At 53.5% G+C, this 13600-nt stretch overlaps 1 protein-coding gene across 1 annotated transcript in view; it reads right to left on the bottom strand.

Annotated features, from left to right (window-relative positions):
- The window catches only part of LOC100542617 (neuronal pentraxin receptor-like), a gene marked incomplete at its 5' end in the record, with an annotated part of 21188 nt that extends 7613 nt beyond the window's left edge, over window positions 1–13575 (bottom strand). The window contains 5 exon segments of the mRNA XM_031552333.1: window positions 6629–6934; window positions 13225–13291; window positions 13378–13429; window positions 13432–13442; window positions 13532–13575. Coding sequence (XP_031408193.1) covers window positions 6629–6934; window positions 13225–13291; window positions 13378–13429; window positions 13432–13442; window positions 13532–13575 — 480 coding nt within the window.
- Window positions 13576–13600: the final 25 nt, after the last annotated feature.

Raw genomic sequence — 13600 nt, 5'->3', positions numbered from 1 at the left:
ATAATTAAAAAAAAAAAAGATACATATTTAGGTTTGTTTTAAATTAAACAACAACAACAACAACAAAAAAAAGACCGCCTTCACTCTGTATGCTGAGTGAGGGGAGATAAGGAGATGGATGGGCTGCACTGGAGCCCCCAGCGCTCTGGGAGCAGCTCTGACCTTCTCTATGAGGAGGAAAGGGGCTCCAGTGCTGCCACAGCTCAGAATCTGTGGAGTTTCAGCCTATGCTTGGCACTGGGGAGGGTGAGAGGGAGAAATGGATGAGGCAGGGCCCTGTCCTTTGTCACCGCTGGGTGGCTATCTGTGCAGAAAGAAAATGAATGAAAAACAATCCTGGAATAGGGATTCTGCTTGAGAGCATGGCCTGAGCCTGTGTGCTTCCCAGAAGGGCTGGGGGCAGAACCTCTCACTGCTGGGAGGAGAAAGCTGTAAGAAGGAAGAGAGAAACCCAAGCCCTGCACAGATGGGGACCAGACCCTACGTGGGAAGGAAAGCAGAGGATGGATGGGTGAATGGATGGATGGATGAGCAAAGGGGGAACAGGCAAGGATGTTCATCTGTCCCTCCCAAAAAGAAATCATGTGCTCTGGGGAGGACTTTACAAAAAACAATGATTAAAAAAAATTAAAAATAAAGCCACTTATTTGCTCAAACCCACAGCATCGAGATGCTTGCTGGAGCCACCTGGGGCAGGAAGCACAGAGAAGGGCACTTCCAAAGCCATGCTCAGCCCTCCTCTGTCCCCCAGCAGAGCTCTGCGGACCCTAATGCCCGGCCCCAAACCCAGCCCTCGGCAGCACGGTGCAGAGGAGGGCGGTGGGGAGAACGGGGTGGGGAGAGGGAAGGGGGCATTTCTTTTATAGATTTCTATATAAAAAAGTAAATAAGATCCCAGCTCTTGCACGATTATTGGGCTATTGAAAGATGCAGCAAAAAGCAAGCGACATTGGAGTAAAAGGATGCGCCAGGCAAGGAAGGAAAGGTCTCGTTGGAAGGTGGGGAAGGGGAAAATCAGCACGTAGCCAGGCACGCGCTCCAGGCTTGTTACATCTCCCTGGGGAAGCATCTGCTCCCATGCTGCCCCACAGCAGGCAGGAGCACGGGGACCTGGGGCAGGACAGAGCCCAGGGAAGACATTCTCATCCCCACCAGGAGGGACTGGGATGCAGCCACCTCCGAGCGCCAGGAGCTGCCGGAGCCCCTTTCGTGGAGATGGGCTGGGAAAGGGAGTGGAATCCCTAGGAAGACTCAGCTCAGAGACAGCTCCTACCTCGTGAAGAGCAGGATTGGTGGTGTTCTGTTTCGCCTTTCAATTATTATCTCATAAATCTCCCTGGGAATCTCAGAAAGGGGAGACGTGGAGAAATGCTCCCTTTTCTCTGCCGAAAACAAAACGCAATAGCGGCTCACCACAGCCTGCTCGTTTTCCATGCTGAAAGGAGCTTGCATCTCTGTCTGCACACCTCTCTGCTCCTGCCCTGCTCAGTGAGAAGAGCATGAGCCAGGAGGCGGCGGGTCCAAGTCGAAAGCTGTGGGAAGCACTGACAGAGCTCAGAGAGAAGAGGAAATCCCCAGGAACAGCACAGGCTGCGGGAGGCAGCAGTATGCCCATTGCCTACTGCTGCTAAGCCAAGAGAAGTCCAGGTGAGAAAATTTGTCCTAGTGTCCCCTAGAGCTGGTGGCTTCCTTCTCCCCACACCAGATGAACGCATGACCATCTCAGATGGGGAAGCCAGTGCACAATGGTACACCTCCTTGCTTTGAAATGGTAGGACAACATTAGGACAACTCCAGTAAGCGGGAGTGGAAGAACGTGGTCCCCTCACGCAAAAACCCATCGGAGCCCTCCTCTCCCCAGGAAGAATCTGGAGAAGAGGGTGTGCATCTCAACCTCAGCAAAGCCTGAGTGCATAGGCCCTTCACCTGCCCTGAAGATGTGTGACAGTCAGGGATGGGACAGGCGGATGGGGCTGGGTTCCCTGTCCTGATGTGGTGAATCCTACAAGAAAACTGCCATTCCCTACCCGACACTGGGAGAATCATAGAATGGCCTGGGTTGAAAAAGACCTCAAAGATCATCTAGTTTCAACCCCCCTGCTATGTGCAGAGTCGCCAACCACCAGACCAGGTTGCCCAGAGCCACATCCAGCCTGGCCTTGAATGCCTCCAAGGATGGGGCATCCACAGCCTCCTTGGGTAACCTGTTCCAGTGCATCACCACCCTCTGAATGAAAAACTTCCTCCTAATATCTAACCTAAACCTCCCCTGCCTCAGTTTAAAAAGACCCCATGGAGGGGAGGTGCATCCCCTTCCCAGATGAGCCCACCGTGCTACATCCTGCTCTGACAAGGGGAAGGGAGAAAAGGCGGTGATCTGGCAGGAAAGGTACATGCTGACCCCAAATCTTAGCAGCTTGCTGTGCATGCAAAGAAAGTCAACTGTTTCCACGTGGTGAGCCAGCAGCGGCCACTGCTGAGGGCTGCTCGGCCAGAAAAACCATTTGGAGACTCCACTTTAGTTCACAGGAGAGGAATGGGAGGGAAGGGAACTCCAACACATGGGAGGCGTGGGCAGAGGGGGTTGCAGACAGACGGGGTTCCTCCAACACGCAACTCGCCTTCTCCACTCAAAGATCGCTGCCAGTCCCAGAATGCCTTTCCCTCCGGTTCAAGCAACCAAACACCATCCCAGACACACATGCTTCGATACTACAAAATACTCTTTTCTCTAAGGACCGCCTAATACCGCTACAGTTTGTGCAATCACCGCATTTATTATTCATTTTTAAACTCTCTCGCTCTCTCTCTCCCTGTAGAAATTTTTTTTTTTAAGCTTTTCTCTTTTTTTTATGCAAAACTAATCATTTCACTTTTTCCACTCCATCATAAAATCTCCTCTAAAAACACGACGACAAGAGAACAAACATGGCACAGACACAGAGAATATCTCCCTGTTTTTGTTTTTTTTTCCTAGGGTGTACGGGGAAGGGAAGGGGATACTTTCAAATGAACTCCTCCCCTCAACCTCAAGCCCTTTCCAAAGGGCACGGATGGATCTTCCTTCCCATCTCCATTAAAGAGCAAGGGCAAAAACTGAGGAGGAAGAGCGTAACCCACATGAATACAAAGGTCGGTTGGTCGGCCCCAAGCGGCACGTCCACCCGAGGGCACTTGGAGACTTCCAGATAGCAGCCTCTACCTGGAAGCAGCAGGGGATCTGTGTTCCAGATCCAGAGGTTCAGGGTTTGATTCCCACCTGGCGACGCAACCGGGGAGCGATGCGTCGCGCGGGCGGTTGAGCTGTGTCTGCAAGCTGGATGGCACTCCTTTCCTCCTCCGCAAAGAGCATGTACCCCATGAGTTTCCCCACCACGACAGCACCCCTACCACGACCCACTGTGTGCTCTTCAGACGGTCCCCTTTGCTTGTCACTTCGGAGAAAGGCAAAACCCCTTCAACTACACAGTTCCTGCCCCCCGCCCCCAAAGAACACCATATAAGAGACACCGGAGAAAAGAAGTCTGCCAAGCGAACGCACCTTGGCCACAACACATCGAGAGTTTCCTATTAAAGTTCCCTTTTATCTCCCACTTAAACGCTTTGATTTGTTTCAGAACCTCATTATCACAGAACAAAACACATCACCACATACACACCAAACAGCAACTGAACAACCTAAGGTGACAGGCCGGTTTGCATCCACCCCATAAAGCTCCTCTTATCCTGCAGCCTCCAAATAGTTGTGGTTTCTTGTTGTTGTTGCTTAGAAGGGGAAAAAAGAGAAGCATCTCCTTGCTGATTCCCTAAGAAAGAGCTTTTCCCCCGAACTACAGACTGCTCGTCCTTGAAGCAGTGGATAGGCTATGCTCAAATAAGGGACCCTGGGTGTGCCAGGCACAGGAAAGATGCAAAAGTAAAAACACAAAGAATACAGGCAGGTATTAATACAGACACGCACACGAGTCCAACACGTTATAGGAAGCCTTAGCTTGGGTGAATGGATCGGGGAAGTCTCTTTCTCCCTGCCCCTGGCTTCAGCTGTGAATGCAGCCGCATCCCCAAAGCACCTGCTGAGCTCTTAAAACAAGGGAAGAGAAACGAAGAGGTGTGCCAAGGGTGGAGATCGCAGCACCTGGAGCCCCCTCGAACCCAACGCAAAACCCATCTGCTGCGAGGCATTCCTGTGGGCAGGCAGCGAGGCATTCACTGCGCCGACTGAGGAGCTGCAATTAGAGAGGCTCTAATTACAGTCAGCGGTCAGTCGGTCCTTCTGCCACCCCAGTTCTATCCCACAGACCGCCTCGCTGCTACCCTCAGACCACAAAATACAGCTCCAGGCAGGAGCACTGCCAGAGCAGTCAGCTGCCAGCACCCTGTCCCTCATGCAGAAGCACCAAAGGGTCAGCTCCGCTCGTGTTCACCAGCTCAGGGCACAGCTGCAGGCCTCAGAGCGGGGAATTCTCTCCACCCTTTCTCACCTCTGCACCACAGATGTAGAAGTAAAACCCCCCTGCCGCAATCCCAGCAGTGGGGACAGGGTTGGGAGGGGAGGCTCTCCCATGGGTTGATCCATCAGCACCTTTTCCTCACCCCTACAGCCCAACCACATGCAAGTAGAGGAGAAGGGAGAGGAAGGAGTGGGGTCTCACCACGATGCTTAGGACAAGCAAGCCAGAAGTGGCAGGTAGAGGAGACAGCTTGTTTTGGGCATGACAAGAGCATCAGGGAAAGAGCTGTGATCTCGCTTGCTCCGACTTGCAAGGGCCAAGGAGAAGGAATGTCTGCATCAACCCAAAGGTGCTCTCAGAGAGAGCCAGCACACATGCTTATGATGTGAGAGTAATTTCTTGTTAGCACCTTTGATGGCAGTTGTAAGGGGCCATTTCAGATCCTGGAAAAACAGAGGGGAACACTCCTTCCAGGACATCCTAGACAGAGAGAGGGGAGCAGGAGAGATGAGAAGGAGTGGGCAGAGCACGCAACCCACCTTAGCACCCATCCTTCCCTCTGAGGGAGCAAAAAGGTTCAGGGGAAGTTTGCAGAGGAGGCAGGAGACCACCATCTCCTCCCAGACTGAAGGATGGGTGCTCCCACTCCCACCACAGAAGGGCTGGAGGGGGAGAGGGGTATTCGATGCCCTCTCCCCCAACAAGTGCAAGTGATGAAATGCCAGGAGAAAGGTTTGCCTGGAGGCAGGCTCCCCTTCTCTCCCATTCCACCTGCAAAGCTGAGCATGCTGGAAGATGCAGGGGAAGAGGAGACACCAGGCTGCCCAAAAGTGACCATACAACTGCCAAGGTAGCACCGATAGTTGCAGGAACAGAGAAGCCACCATGGGATGTTTGCTGTGTGGGGCTCTCTCAGCCACCCCAGCTTTGTCATGAGCACCTTGCAGCTATGACACTTCACCTCACACCCCTCTCCTCCTTGCGGGACGTCTGGATCCGCCACTGCAGCACAGAGATGGCAGATCCAGGCCACGGGCCAAGGAAGGTGAGGACAGTAGGATCCAGGTCACGGCAGGGGAAAAATACAGGAATGGAAGAGACTGTGTGCACCTTGTGGGAGAGGGCTCAGGGGTGTAGGTTCCAGCCTTCCTTCCACCCACCTCTTGAGGGTCTGGAGCTCCTCTTCATTCAAAGATGGAAGGGGAAGGGGTGGAGGTGCAGCCCCCCACAGGCACACAGAAACACGCTCACTCCAAAGGCTCCGCTGCCAGTTGGACACCATCACATTCAAGGACAACAACCACGGCCTACCCTGCCTCCTGACTCCCCCCACTGCAACACTCTGGCCTCTGCACCAGAGGGATCGGGCAGGAGGGGGAGGAGGAAGGGTGGCCGTGAGGGCAGAGGGACAGCGCAGGGGAGAAGGAGAGAACCAAGGACAGCCATTCACACCACGACTTCTCGCAGGTAGAGCCCCCACATCCCTGGAGCAGGGGGATCTGGCTGGCTCACTTGCTGCCGCCTCCCCCACCACCCGCCGCCGCCACCTTCTCAAAATCCTCCGCGTTGCAGAACTCCTTGATGGTGACCGTGAGCAGGTTGCTGGTGACATCCGTGACCACCACATTAGAGCAAGGGGACATCTCGGGACGCCAGTCGCCGGCCTCCAGCTCTGGGTCGGAAGAGGAAAGGGGCAAGGAGGGCGTCTGCCCCCCGCTGCAGCCTCCGGGGGGAGAACGCTTGCTGGTGGCAGCTGACTCAGGTGGGATGGAGAGGTCGAGGACCTCTGACTCGCGCCAGTCGGGGATGGCCGGGCTGAGGGTCTCGGGGAGCAGCTTCGGAGGGGAATCATCCGGGTCAGAGGAGGAGTGGGGTGTGGGCGACGGGCAGCCAGAGGAGCTGGAGCTGGGGGCATCGTACGGGGTGGAGCCCATCATGAGCCCACAGGAGGCCGCCTGGGAGCCTTCGGCCTCCCCCTTGCCCTCCAGAGAGGGGGCGGGCGCAGCAGGCGGCTTATTGTAAAGCGAGAAGCCGCCGAACTTCATGTGGCGGATCTGAGTGCGGAGGACGCTCTCACTGAACTTTTTGCTCTTACCGATGACACGGTTTCGGGAAGGGATCTTGGGTCGAGCCAGGGCCCCGGCCCCGTTGGCCGGCTTCCCACCTTTGTCAATGACTTTGAGGTTGAGGATGATGCGGCTGCGTTTGGGCTCACGGGGTTTCACCTTGCGGTTGATGATGCGGACGGTCTCCGAGAAGGGTGAGACGGGGGGACGGATGCCGGCCCCGCCACCCACGCTTCCGCCATTCTGGGGGTCGGGACGGGGCAGGGGACGCCGGGACATGCGGTGGCATCGCCGGATGTCTTTCTTGAGCCGGTGCACTGCGGCGCTGGAGTGGAGCTTGGGAGATGAGGTGCTAGAACCAGGCTTGACAGAAAAGTGTACATCCCCAATGTGGAGGGCCTCCGCTTGGGCCCGAGCCTGCGGTGGTGGGGAGAGAGACAAAAACAGGGTCAGAGAGGTAGCCTAAGTGCAGCCAAATCTCAGGACAGACACTGCTTGCCTCACGCTGAAGAGAAATGCCATATCACATCTATACCCACATAAATGACGATCACGAGTCCACACCATCCTCCTACTGAATCCGCTGGTGAGTCAAGACAGAAACCTGCCCCTCTGAGTCTGCTCCACAGAAGGGATGAGCCAGCTCATTACTCCCCCTGCGTGCTTTCAGTGTCAGCTCCAATACTGTGAGCTCCCACTTTCAGCACCCAACTCCCAGTTCCATCCCCAGCGTGATGACAGTGGAGACACGCCACCATCATGTGGCAACAAGCATGCTAAGGACTGCATGGGGAGATGGGTGGAATCTATGTGCTGTCTGCGACCATGGACTGTTGGGAGCTGTGGCACAGTCCCTGTACAAGCAAAGGAGGGATGTCCACATCCTTTATGTGCAGCTAATTACTCCCCTGTTGGCACATATTTCCCCAAAGAGAAAACTGCCAGGCTCCAGCCATGTTACAAGCAATGGTTCCTAATGGATGGTAATCCTCAGCACCAACAGTTTGGCCACTGTTGAGTTAGCATCCTAAATTAAGTACCAGTCCCAAGGGAGGGGAGTTGCCCCACATGCTCTGGAAATGAGCATGAGACAAGAGGAAGGCAAAGAGAACTACATCCAGGTAGCTCCCACAACCAGACTCGTCGGCTCCACCAAACAGGGTGAATGTGGGTCTTGATAAACATGGAGGTGGGTGATGGTGATCTCATAAAGCTGTCTTAGCTAAGAGCAAGAACCGCAGAGATCTGGAGCTGAGTTTTCAAATAATTTGCTTATCCTTATCCTGCAGTGCAAACAAGGTTGGCACTGCCTTGTCCTTTGGAACACCATACAGCCCATTCCTGCAGCCTCCTCCGTCCCACTCCTCACCCCAACAAAACCCCATCTCTGTGCTCTCCTGGAAGCAGAAGTAGCCCACACGTGGAGCTGGGATGAGCCCCCTCTTCCATCATTACCCAGCTAGCAAGCAGCTTCCTCCATCTCGTGGGCACAACAAGAACTGCAGTGCTACAGACAGCTGCTTTTCTTCTCCGACTTCTCTCTCCGATTGCCCCCTCGCACCAGCCAAGATCGGGATGGCTGCCTGCCAGCTGAGAGCTTAAGTACTCCAACACCATCTCCTTTGTCACCCTGCAGGCTATGCCTCCTATCGAAGGAACGCCTGGGGAAAAAATGTTCTTGTCAAGACAGCAATCTAAGAGATCTGAGCCAGGGGCCCAGGCGCCCTTTCCTTTCACACAATGAGCTCAGAGCCCTTTGCCCCTTGACTCCCACCGAGGGCTCAGCAAGAGTCACAGAAGATCCTGAACAAGCAGAGAACAGGGATGTGAAGACATTTTGTTCCTCCCTGGGTAATGTCAGGTTGTTCCCTGCAGTGCTGTGTACATCCTGGCTTTAAAAAGGACTGTGACCAAGAGGCCTCTATCCCCTGTTCTATGTGAAAATGCAGACCAAAGTCTCATCTGTGCCACTCAGCCTCACGCATCACTCTGTGCGCTGAACAGTACAGAAAATTAAGTTAGATATGACTCTGTCAGCCTTGGCCCTCCAGCTTAAAGGAAGCAGTTACCAACAATCACAGCTGCTTTCTACACCCTGAATTCCTTGGTGGAGTTTCCCAACAACTGAAGGAAAAGAAAAATGATAATGCTGGGACAGTTGCCGCTCAGCCACTTCGAAAGCCCCACTGACTCCACATTCTCTGCCTGTGCTCATTAATCAGCCCCTGTCTTGCTTTGACCTGTCTTTGTTTGGTGCTTATAGAGCAGCTAGCACAGACCAACACACAAGACTGAGACCTTCCCAGTGCGCCGGAACCACCAGGTCTCCTTTGTTTGCTGCGTGTCTGTGTTTCCAGTTACTCCCTGCATTCGTTAAATTCCAGTTTTGGTACTTTCTGAGCAGCCTACACAAACCATGGACTGCTTAGGCCAGGCTGTTAAGCAGCGGGGTGAGCCAGGCCCTCCCCACATGCTGTTCCCAAGCGACCAGCTTCAGCGCCGGTTTCAACGAACAATATGCAGATACACAACTTACCTTCAGCTTGTTTTTCCAGGTAAGGTTTCAAGAAAAATAGTATCAAGACGCTCTATCTAAGACCAGCCCCTACTGTCATCTCACTTGCAAAGATCAGTGCTCCTACTACAGGATCAGGTTTATTCAGGCATCAGCTATACAAACTCGAGCCTCTTCCCTGCTGAGGACAGCATGTTTTCGGGGCTCAGTCATTTCCTTCTCTGGCTTCCAACTTTAAGCCACTTGCACCTTTGGGTTGCAGAAGACTCAGCATTCAGGTTGGCAGCTCCCTGCTTCAGACCCACGACACTAACGCACTCAAGAGCTGCATGAGCACAAAGTCTTTAAAACCAAACCTGTTTAATTCTTTCAGCTGCATCACCAGTGAGTTACTCAGCTGAGAACTTCTCCAAATGGAAGCTACCTCTTGGGGTTTTGCTGTTCTCACCCGCAGGATTTGCTCACCACCGAAGAAGTACTCAGCATGTACATAAGTAATTCGCTGCCTGCTTACAGCTCAGCCTACATCAGGAGCAGCTTCTGGAGGCTTGCTGCAGTGCTCTGTCACGGGAGCAAGGCAACTGCTTCCCTTCCCCCCACTCCCTTTTTGGGATCTGTATCACCTTTATTTAGCTTGTGCAGCTCTTTCCCATTGCCTCTGGGAACAAGTATTATCTCCCTTGTTCCCTACTATTTCTGAATAAATGTCCCTCGAGGCCCAGCACGCATATTTGTTCATTCATTCCCTGAACGCACTGAGGCACACAAGCACATGCACTGACACGTGCTTTGTGAAGGCTTGCTTACCTGATTTGTATCAAAACCTTTGCAATCTGAAAGGGGAAGGGAGGTTAAAAAAAGAAGAAAAAAAGACCTTGCAAAGCAGCAGATTTCTAGTTAATTACTTCAGAATCAAGTGATTTCCAGTAGCACTGCTGCACCATAGTAGCGCTGCTCTCTCATACATTACTGGTTCTGCTTTGTCTTTTATTCTCCACCTGCATTCCCACAGTCCTTGCTCCAACCAGCTCCTCTTTCCCCTTTTTGGCTGCCATTCTGCCTTTTTACTGCCCTTTTTCTTCTGCAGCCTTCCAAGTGACAAGGCAATGGCAAGCCAGTTCATAGCACAGCTCTCCCGAGCAACACCGCCATAAACTACAGCTTCCCTACTGGATAGGGGAACAAAATGCCACAAAGGGGAACAGACTGTTTTCAAACCGCCCGGGGATAATTTACGAACAGGGAGGAGATCAAAAGAAACCCAACTCCAGCTTCAGAGTTCAAGGAAGGGCGAAGTGACAGAACAACACGCTGCTCTGCCCCTACGTCCCCTCTCACTCCGCTCTGTTACTTATCCCTCCATTAACCTTCTCCAGCCTTTTTCTCCTTTCGTGTATCTGCAGCCATCCCGAGGAGGAGCCTTTGCTAGCCACCCACTGAGCCTGGAGACTGGGCTCTGTCTCTCAATAGCACTCACTACACTTTATTAGATTAGTGGGTGAGCTTTGCGTTCCTCGCAGCGGAGTGCCGAGGGAAAAGCAAAACATAAAGAGCAAACCAAGCAGAGGGAGAGAGGAAGATCACTACAGCGTACATGACAGGTCAATATTGCTTTCTAACCTTGCACAAGCTGTCCTCAAGGAAACCTTCTGCAGACATCTAAGCATTGCAGCAAGAGCCTCGTGTGCAGCGCTGCCCGTTCCGAGTGCTCAGCACAAAGCTTACGGCATACCAGGAGCCTCCCAAGAATGACAGCCACCCGCCAAGCCTGAGCTCAGTTAGCTGTGGGAAAGTTTGCCCCTAGCATGCAGAGGATCAAGTCCCATTTCCTGCCCCCAAACTCTGCAGCTGAGGTTCGAAGGGGTCTCTCGCGATGCCGGCCATCTTGATAGCGATATCACAAAGCCCAGCCTGTGACTGCCCTCGGCAGCCTGATGGAAAGGGCAAGTGTTAGGCAGCTCTCAGCAACAGTAGCCTGGTTCACAAAGGCAGCAGGTGGCTGAAGATGCAGCTTTTCAAAGCTCTTCCAAAGGCGAGGGCCTCTAACCTGCTGGAATGCATTCTGCAAATCCCCCCGGGTGCCTATCTGCAGCTTTTGACAGCTAATCCCTGGATAAACCTATCCCCATCTGCAAATCGAAACACCCCCAGGCCAGGCAACGGTGGCACGTGGGAGCACTTATTTCCATGCCTTACTGGAGACTCAGAAGCCCAAGTTTAAGCCCTGACACATATGGGAGATGCTAGCAAGACACCAAGCTGAGGGCAGGCAGGCCACCAAGGCAGCCCTAGGCCAGGCTCCCACTTCAACGTCATTTCACCAGGCCTAATCTGCTCAGCTAGCAGATCAAAAAGAATATTGTTCTTACTGCCAACTTCAAAGACTCCCTCTTGGATGCAAGAGTCAAATTTCTTCCCCAGCTTCTGAAATTCTCACTGGAAGCCGAGAACCAAAAACACTGTCAGCGACACATGAGGCAGAACAGCGCTGCGGGGTTGGCAAAGGCCAACCTTCAGCAGGTCAGAATTGTTGATCAAGATGCACATTGGTCTCAACCATTCTGGTGGCAGCCATGCCGCTTGCAATTTGCCTGAACAGAGCTCAGAGAAGCTGAGATAGGGCTGGCGGAGATTGAGTTACCTCCTGCTGCCTGGCCCAGGGCTTTATTTTTAGGGCAGGTTCTGGAGTAGCAGAAAGCAGCAAGCAGAGCACCAGCAGTTGAACCAGCTCTGTCCCCACTCTGGAAAGGGAGCATCAGGGCTCTGCCTGATCTACGCTTCCCTCAGCCAGGCACCTTCACGACAGCTCCACCCTCCACGGAGCACTGCACCAGCTGCACAAACCTACAGGTTTTGGGTAACATTTGAGAAGCTGGCAGAAGGAAGATGTGCCGCAGGAACGTGTCAGGGATGTGATTCAAAGGATGCTGTTGAATAATTCAGGTTCCAAGTTTAGAGGGGTTTAAAGAACAAGGGGTGAAGAGGAGGAACGAGGTTTTGTTTTCTTTCTTGCTTTTTTTCTTTTTTTTTTAATGGATTTTGTTGTTGTGTGAATGAGAATGAAAAATCGGCGATAGATTTTTTCACATTCCACTCAGAATCAAAAGAAAAGAAACTGATTATACACAGTAGTGTCAAAAGCACAGAATAAACAAAGACAACACTTCCCTACCGCTGAACGATGTCAGGTGTTACGAATCCCAGCGCTTTTTAATTCAAGCAGAGAACTATTTTAAGGCGGTGGTTTCCCTTTCAGCTTTCCTTTGCATTGTTGGAAACCTAAACACCAGGGTTTCACTTAATGCATGACTGCCAGAAAAACCACCTAGCCCAGCTTCCCTGCACAAAGATTACGAGGTGGCACCCATCAGTTGCGTTTGCAGCTTTCAGGTTGCAGATGCAGAAAGCTGTTAGCAGAAAAACAGGCGGAGGACATTGAAGGAGGGACTTTCAGGGGATTACCATGTCCCCCGGGTTTTGCTCAAGGCATCAGCATGCGCCCATTCCTACATTTCCCCCCTGTGTTTCAGGAAGCAGAGACGACATCCTACCCCTCTCACTCAGTCTAAGTACTAGGCTAACTGGAGTGAAGCTCCTGCTGCTGCCAGGCAGAGGGGAGCGTTAACTCACTGGGGAAACATGCACAAAGGGATGAGGACTTGCTCTGAGCCACAGACAGAGCCGGTGATGGAGATACCTCACTGCACAGCTGTTCCAGGGCTTCATATGGGATCAAAACTATGATCTCCCTTACCTGTCTCAGTCACACTGAGGTGCGTTGTCTGAGTTCATCTGAACCCGCAATGCTCGTGGAAGGAGAAGGGAGCAAAGCATGCAGCTCTGCCTTCAGGCTAACGAACCCACAGCACTACCCCAGCTAACACATCTCTTAGTTTAAAAAAAAAAAAAAAAAAGAGTAAAATTGAGGGGTCAGGGCTGCACTGGGACTACCTCACTGCAAACAGGCTGGGATGACGGCGAGGGGTCTACCGGGGCACCGAAGCACCGCTCCTTCCCCAGTGCCTGCAGCTCACAGACGGGAGCTCCCACAGCGAGCGGGGCGTGGGGAACAGCGTGCCGAGGGGAGAGGCCGTGAGGGGGCCCCGCCGCCCCCGGCTCAGGCCAAGCGCCGAGGGCACGGCGAGGGGCTGGATGCGCCGCGCTAGGCCGGAGGGATGTAAATAAGAGTTACCTTCAGCAGAAAAGTTTTGGGCTTCGGTCCTCTCTTCTTGGGCCCGTACAGCTCCCGCTCGCGCTCCCTGCGGGGAGGCAAAGCCAAGGGTTACGGTCGTCCCGGGGGGGCCCTTCCCGCAGCCCCCCACCACCCGCTCGCTCGCTCACTTACTTCTGCTCGAAGGCGGCGATGAGGCGGGAGTCCAGGATGTTCTCCTCGGGCTCCAGGTGCTGTACCTGCCGGGCGGCACCGCGACGCGGGTCAGCGCGGAGCTCACCTCCCCGCGGTCCCCCCTCACCACCCCCCCCCGCCGCCCCGCACTCACTTGATGGCCCAGCCCTTCCATTTCACCAGGTACTCGATGCGGCCCTGCAAAACACACGGAGGAGACGCG

The sequence above is a fragment of the Meleagris gallopavo genome, chromosome 1 (assembly GCF_000146605.3).
Source record: "Meleagris gallopavo isolate NT-WF06-2002-E0010 breed Aviagen turkey brand Nicholas breeding stock chromosome 1, Turkey_5.1, whole genome shotgun sequence".
In the NCBI taxonomy this organism is placed as follows: domain Eukaryota; kingdom Metazoa; phylum Chordata; class Aves; order Galliformes; family Phasianidae; genus Meleagris; species Meleagris gallopavo.
The sequence above is the reverse complement of the archived record's forward strand: the minus strand, read 5'-3'. Positions and strand labels throughout refer to the sequence as shown.